Source organism: Frankliniella occidentalis, unplaced genomic scaffold, assembly GCF_000697945.3.
Source record: "Frankliniella occidentalis isolate FOCC.00 unplaced genomic scaffold, Focc_3.1 Scaffold11, whole genome shotgun sequence".
Lineage (NCBI taxonomy): Eukaryota > Metazoa > Arthropoda > Insecta > Thysanoptera > Thripidae > Frankliniella > Frankliniella occidentalis.
In genome coordinates, this window is record NW_026267141.1 from 2,900,010 (window position 1) to 2,907,334 (window position 7,325).

At 57.3% G+C, this 7,325-nt stretch overlaps 1 protein-coding gene across 1 annotated transcript in view; it reads left to right on the plus strand.

Moving 5' to 3' along the window:
• Positions 1 to 5,999, plus strand: part of LOC127752360 (homeobox protein lin-39-like) — a 53,342-nt gene extending 47,343 nt beyond the window's left edge. Inside the window, exons 2-3 of the mRNA XM_052277571.1 lie at positions 2,927 to 3,520; positions 4,508 to 5,999. Of these exons, the coding sequence (XP_052133531.1) occupies positions 2,941 to 3,520; positions 4,508 to 5,247 (1,320 nt within the window). The 5' untranslated portion in view covers positions 2,927 to 2,940 and the 3' untranslated portion in view covers positions 5,248 to 5,999. The remainder of the gene's footprint in view (positions 1 to 2,926; positions 3,521 to 4,507) is intronic.
• Positions 6,000 to 7,325: the final 1,326 nt, after the last annotated feature.

The window sequence follows — 7,325 nt, forward strand, 5'->3', positions numbered from 1 at the left end:
AGAGAGAGGCAGAGAGAGAAGGGGAGAGGGAGATCGATCGTGGATCGGAAGTAGCCCCTCTGGCCGATAAGAGACTGCCGTGCAGAGGCAGGCTGCTGATGATGTTGGCCGAAAATAGCAGACGTTTCTGCACTGCTCCTCTCGCAACTTGTCAGCGACCACCCACCTCATAGGGTTTACTTAACGAAATTGTCATAGTATGGCACGTTTTAGGTAAATGTCGTTTTCGGGCACGAGACTTTTAACATTTTATGTAATATCTGAGGAACGTTGGAATGACCCATTCTTGTTGGTACTTTTAAGGGGGAAGTGTGTGGGGGGTTTGGGGAGGGGGACAAATTAAGAACCATAGACACACAAGAAAATACCCAAAAAATACAGCACAACGAGTTGCAGAATGCATAGGGATTACTCACGTAAAAATGTTGGAAAAATAGGTTGACGAGATAGCTAAGCGTACTGAAATATGCCCCCCCCTCCCCCACAATTTCATATTTTGTGTTAATTGCACTCCTTTCAAGGCATTTTTGAATTTTTGCACTTTAAAACGCTTCTTTGTATGCGGATACGTTTATCGACGGCCTACGCCTACAATTAATCTTTACATAAACTCCAAACAAAATTTAAATTACGAAGTAAACTCCCCTCAAAATGTATCAGAACAAAACAGGTATTTTTAAATAACATATTGCACTTTCTTAGCCGAAAATTGCCGCTTCTTACAAGTGGGCGTTTCATTGAATGAATCAGTTCCGAACTGGCGTGTTTGGGTGTCGGCTCGGCGGGCGTGGCGGGGCGCGGCGGGGTGCGGCGAGGCAGACACCTGTCGTGGGGCCGCACAGCTCTGGAGAAGACCGCTGGAGTCCAGTCGCAGAGCTACATCACGCAGCACCGGACGGTGAGTGACTGGCGGGTATTTTTGTGTTTTGTGAAAAACGAAAACTCGTTTGTTTTCTGTTTGTTGTGAGACAGTGTCGCGCGTGCTAAAAAGGCTCCCGTAAAAAATTGTAAAGGCGTGCTATGTTACGACGTGATACTAAAATTGTAGTGTGAATTTAAAAATTGATGTGGTTAAATGAGAAGCTGGGCTTGCGAGTTTTGTGAATACTGTGATGCGACTGTATGTATCGGGAGGCTCCCTCTTACAGCAATGCGGTAGTTGGCACCCCAACCGCTCGTCTGCATCAGGCACAGTCGAAGTTACAAAAAGTGCACGACGTGTAAGTCACCCACCTGGTGGGCGTCATTTTAATTTGTATTTAATAGCGAACGAGCATCGCCGGGCACATGTGCGGCGCAGTGTGTTTTTAGGGCCGGCATTGTACCGTGACGTCTACTTTGTTGCGGTTAAACAGGAGTTGTCATCTGGCGCCGTAATGGACTTGTCCCACGCAAAGCCAGTGGGCATCGGGGACCTCGCGCCGTGTTGGTGGACAGTGTCCACTGGACACCGCGAGTGTGGCACAGTTGCGCATCAGATCAACTGGAGCAAACAGTTCGGGGGAAAAAAAACTGAGCATCCACTTTGGGAATGAAAGTGTGTGGCAACAAATTGAAGTATCTTGTACCAACGATAAAACGTGAAGATAATAAGTGAAGTAAGTGTGGTAGCAAGGTGGTGTCAGTAGAATCGCACCATATTCTTTGAATGACTGCCACACCAAATAATTTGCACAACTCTGGATGTTGAAGCGGTTGGGGACAGTCGAATCGAAATGCGCTGTGCCCGAATAACGTGACTTAAAGGGGAAGGGGGGGGGGGCAAATATTCGAGTCAGGAGAAGCCGCACGCTTGTTTGTATACCCCTGGGTAGAAATATCATGGGGGCCCTATGAACTCCAATGAACGCGTCCTCATCCTTTAAGGGCCGCCTTATATTGTGATCCCTCCCTCTAAAGTCACGTTGTGTGGTCACACTGGGCGTGCACTGGGCGTGCTGGGTGCTTGTCGGTGTCGCCCCCAGCCCAGCCGTAGCAGTGCGAGGATCGTTGTGACGGATCGCACGGCGTGGACCCGCGCGTTCGACGAGCACTCTCGCGGCAGATCCGCCTCGCCGTTGGGGCGAGCGGCGGCTCGTTTGGTCACCGTGTGCGGTAAGGGTCCGGGGCGGGACTCAGACGGATAAAAGTGAGCAAAATAGTTCGGCGAATCTCGCGCAGGGCAGAAAGATAGAGCGATAAAAGCGCGAAGACGCGCGCGCCCGTCTGTGTCGGTCAGTGCGGTTAGGTTAGGCTAGGCCAATGGTGCCGTGCCACTCAATATTGAAATTCGCTTGTACTTGGCGAATAATAATAACTATTACATAATTCTTATAATAATAATTATTATTGTGCGAAGTTTCATTAAAACGTGGGGAAGTTAGGCCTACAGCTTTCCTGACCTCACCGCCAACCAGTGTTTTGTCTCTTGCATGGCTGGGCCAGCTGGAACGGTGGGGGGGGCGTAGGTAGTATGTGGCTACCCGCTGGAGGCGGTGGGACGCACTACTGGCCACCTCCACCCACGACTGCTGTGTGTGTGTGTGTGTGTGTACTCGTCTCGCGAAAACAAAACGTGCCTCCCTGTCGCCCGCGGGTGCTCGGTGCGCCCCGGGCACATGTCCGCCGTCGCCGCCGTCTGAAAAACAAAAGGCGAAGGGCCGACCGACACGCGCGACACCCGCGCCCCCAGGAGGGACGGGCCGTTGTTGTGCCAGTTGTTATTGTTGTTGCTGTTGCTCACATTCCCCCAATGCACTCTAAACACGGTGAAATTATCTCGGGGGCCTTTTGTGAAAAAATGTTCTTGACCGACCGCTCGTGGTTTGCACGGTAGACGCAGCACGTGGGCCGCGACAGAAGCCAAGCATGCCCACCTGCAAACTCACTCGCCAAGTTAAATTTTCTTTCCCCTTTATTTATTCATGCCAAATGCTACTGTTTGCAGTGCGAGTCGCGGGGATGGCTGACGCGCTGACAGGGAGGCCCGACCACCAGGAAGACCTCTCCCCGTTGGTGGCCAGCTTCGTCTTCAGCTTCGACAGCAGCACGTGCCGGGCGGGCCGCCAGGACGCCGCTGGCCCGGGTGCCGCGGGGACGCCGACGGCGGCCGCGCCGCCCTTCCTGTCCGTCTTCGACCTGGACAACCAGCGCTCGGACGTGCTCCAGGACGAGGGCCACCCGGACACGCGCAGCAGCGCCTTCCTCGACGGGGACGTGGCCGGCCCCCAGGAGGAGGACGACATGCTGCTCAAGCACTACCTGATGTGCCTGGACCGCAACGCCAGCCCGGCGCCGGCCCTGGACTGGGCGCGCGGCTACGATGCGCCCGCCCAGGACTACGCGCCGGCGCCGCCCGCGCTCCCGCCCTACCCGGACTACACCGTGGTCTCCACCACCACGCTGCCCGAGTGCACGGCGGCGGAGCGCTTCAGGCCCTGGCACCACCACCAGGATGACCTCGTGGACGAGGACGGCGACGTCGTCTCGTCCAGTGTCGGTCTCGGACACCAGACGACGCCGTCCTTCGGTGGCATGACAGGTGAGCATCGCCGTCGCGGGCGCTCCTCCAAACTGGAGATTTTTTTCTTTTCTTTTTTTTTGTTTGCCCTTCCGCGGCTTGCTCGCGCACTGCATAAGCAGGGCGGCATTCAGACCCGCGGATTTCCATTGATTCCAGGGGCTGGGTCCTGCTTCCGAATAGCGAGGCACCCCGGGGCTCGGCGGGGAGAGAGAAAGAGAGAGGGAGGGAGGGGTGCAGCGATACGGCGCTGTCCGGCCGACGCGGTCTCTTGCATTCATCCCCGGGCTTTTTACGATCGGACATAGCGGCGGAAGAGTTGGGGCTGCGGGGGGAGGGTCGGGGGAAGGGTACGGAGTACGGCCGGGGCGAAGGGGGGCTTATTATTGAGGAGGACGGGGAGAGGGCGGCCGTCTCTGGCCGGCCCGGCCGGGGCCTGACCCCGCGTCACCGCGGTAGATAGGTAGCTTTGCCCGAGAGCCTGGTGGCTTTGGGGGCCGTGGCCGGGCCAGGTGCCTGGGCCCGGTGGCGCGTCGCTAACCTCTCGCCCGTCCTCGAGGCCCTGCAGCTGGAGCCGGCTCGGTGCGGACTCTTGATCCAGAGCCACGAAATGCAAAATACCCTGTCCGGTCGAAAGTTTTAAGTTTGGCGGGAGTGCGTCCCTTGTGTGACAAACAGTTTTCTCTGAGGTCCAATTAACACGACGCGGGTTCCCCAAACAGTCCTGAGCAGCCGAGAGTTCCGGATCAGTCGGCAAAAAGTTTATTTATGCGAGAGAGATAGGTGAATTCTGACACCCTAATCGTGCGCTCTCCCTCTCTCGCCTTCGCGCTCCCAATCTCTGTCCGCGGTCTCACTCTTCTCCCTCCATGTGGTGTGGATCCCCGCCTATCGAATGGAGATTAGCCGCTCTACTTCGGTCGCGCTCCGAGGCGATGAACCCCTCCTTCCTGGATGAATCAGTTTGCGGCCGCCGTCCGTCCTAACGACTCTGTTGTTCTTCTTCAGACCACTGCGTGGGCTCCGCCTCCACCTGCGCCGACTCGGACCCGGCCGCCGCCTCCACGTCGGTGGCCTCGTCGTCGACGACGTCCTCCTCTTCATCGTCGTCCTCGTCGTCCACGAGCAAGCGCGCCCGGACGGCCTACACGTCGGCGCAGCTCGTTGAGCTGGAGAAGGAGTTCCACTTCAACCGCTACCTGTGCCGGCCCCGTCGCATCGAGATGGCCGCGCTGCTCAGCCTCACCGAGCGCCAGATCAAGATCTGGTTCCAGAACCGGCGCATGAAGTACAAGAAGGAGCAGCGTGGCCGCGGCCCTGGCGACGAGTCGACCAAGACGGCGCCCGGCAAGCCCGCCAGCCCCGCGGCCTCGGTCGTGTCGGCCCGGAGCGCGTCACCGGGGTCCCCGCTGCAGCCGCCGCCGCTGCGCCGCCACAGCAGCGCGCACGTAGGCAGCACGCTGCAGTACTTCGCGACGGAGCCGCAGCCGGCACAGCCGCAGCCGCCCTACCGGCACCACCACCTCGCGGACGCCTACCCCATCTACGAGGCCGACGACGGCTGCGGCCGCTTTCCGGACGTGTACCGGAGCGTGTCGGCGGCGGACTCGTCCTACCTGGACGCCGTCGGCCTCCAGGAGCGCCGGGACTCGAGCAGCGACTGGGAGGCGGACTCGAGCGCCGCGCTGCAGCAGGTGGCGTGGGCGTCCTCGCCGGCCTACAGCGCTGGCGTCGCCGAGGACTGCTGAATACCGCCGCCCGGGTACCGAACTCACTAACACACCTCCGAGTCCTCGTCGCGGCCCTCCCTTGGCCTCCATTCCACAAAATGTCGGAAACTCGAGCTGCATCTCTTGTCCTCGGCTCAAAGGGAAAACCTCGCTGGACTTAAGATCCGCATAGTTTTTTGTACGCGGCCTCCGCCGCCCGCCCCGCCCCACCCCGCTCCGCTCTGCCGGGTGAAAGACCTGTCGGGCCGCACCGCCGCTGCCGGGGCTGTTATCTTATCATCGAGGCGCGGCGGCCCGGAGCTGGCGGCGTTGGCCACCATGGAAACAGCCTGCCTCCAGACACCGCCCCGCCCCGCCACGCCACACCCCGCCACACCCCGCCCCGCCACACCACGTCATGCCACGCCTTCCGGGAACATCTTCAGCCCTCGCTGTCTGCTATCCACCCTTCACCCCCTCATCGCCGCCTTTCGATGCGTATGGACGGCAGGAGAGAGGACGAATCGTCTACCTCTGTGCCCCTATCTGAGCCCCCCCCCCTCCTTCCCAACCCAACTCCCTCTTCCACCTTCACCCATCAACCCCTGCTCCACCCTCGTCGAGACATCTGACAAGTCTCTCATGTAAGGTTGCTTTTTGTGTCGGACTCCTTGTTGTGTTGGTGATACGCGCTTCGGGCGTATCTTAGGTTATTATATTTTTCTGAGTTAAGTGTAGTGATGTGATAAAATTTTATTTTAATAGAATCGTTTTTATTGTACGATAGCAGAGCTTGGTAAGAATAAAATTAAATGAACTTGGCGTGCTTTTGTATGTTTTCGTTTCTCGCAAACCGTTATGTTTGTAGAGCACATGACAGGCATTGGTCCATCCAATGACTTACGTCCTTTTGTTGTTGACGGCGTTACGACTTGCGTCGTTTCTCGTGACCAGTGCAGATCAGCTCGGAGGTCCGGTCGGCGCCCCGTCCTCCCGGACACCATAAAAGGCGCGACGAACCTCAAAGTTTGGGGCCTGCGAGCTTGACGACAATCAAGTTTGTTTCTTCTTTTTTTTTTTTTGGACGCCGGCGGCGGCAGCAGTGTTGATCTCGGCATCAACTTGGCTCCATGACAGAAGTTGACAGACAGGAGCGCCAGCCATGGGCCACGCCCCCACCATGCCCCGCCACGCCTGCTCCACCCCGCCCCGCCCCGCTACGTCCCACCGCGCCCCATGGGATCCCATGCAGATCACAGCGCAAACTTTGCCAATAAGGTCTCGGAACGGCCGGGGGGAAACGCGGAGAGGGGGCGGAGGTGGGGCGAGGGGCTGTGGGGCTTCCCCGCGCATACCGCATGGATCCCGGATGTCACTCCCAGGGCCCCCATCCCCCCTTTCCCTCCCAACACACACCCTTTACCCAACCCTTTTATCCGCGAGTCGGCCGGTCACCCACCCCCCTCCCCCACATCACCTTCGACGGTTTTGAAAACTCCCTAACTGCAGCACCCACTGGTACGTACAAGGACCTGTTCCGTATATGGCTTATGAAATGAATTTAACCCCTCTAAATGCGCAACATGAATTACCCACGATTCCGCAAGATTCCTGTGTCGTTTATTTTAAAACTCAGTGAGTCGTTCTTCACTCATACATAGTACCTTCTCTATACCGGTTCCCAGCTGAGGTGTTATGTACTTTATTTAAAGCGTCAAAAACATGTTGAGCCTTTTGGCCACGCTGGAGAAGTTTCTCCGTCCTCCGCGCCAAAGAGGAGGGATCAGGCTTTGCTGCAGAAATATTCAATATTCCGGGATAAAATTGAGGCGCTTGGAGGAGTCGTGTGCGAAGGAGCCCTGCACCAGGTCGCCCCTCTCTCGATGTGAGCCCCCTCCTTTTCCCCCCCTCCTCTCCTCCCTCCTACACCCTTCAATCCTTTTCGCTCCTGTCCCGCTGTGACTCCTCGAGTCAAACTTCTGTCGCGAATCCTCATGCATCTACGCTACGCCACCTCCCCCATGTCAAGGCTGTTTTATTGAATGGCTCTTCTTCTTCTTCTTCTTCTTCTTCTTCTTCTTCTTCTTCTTCTTCTTCTTCTTCTTCTTCTTCTTCTT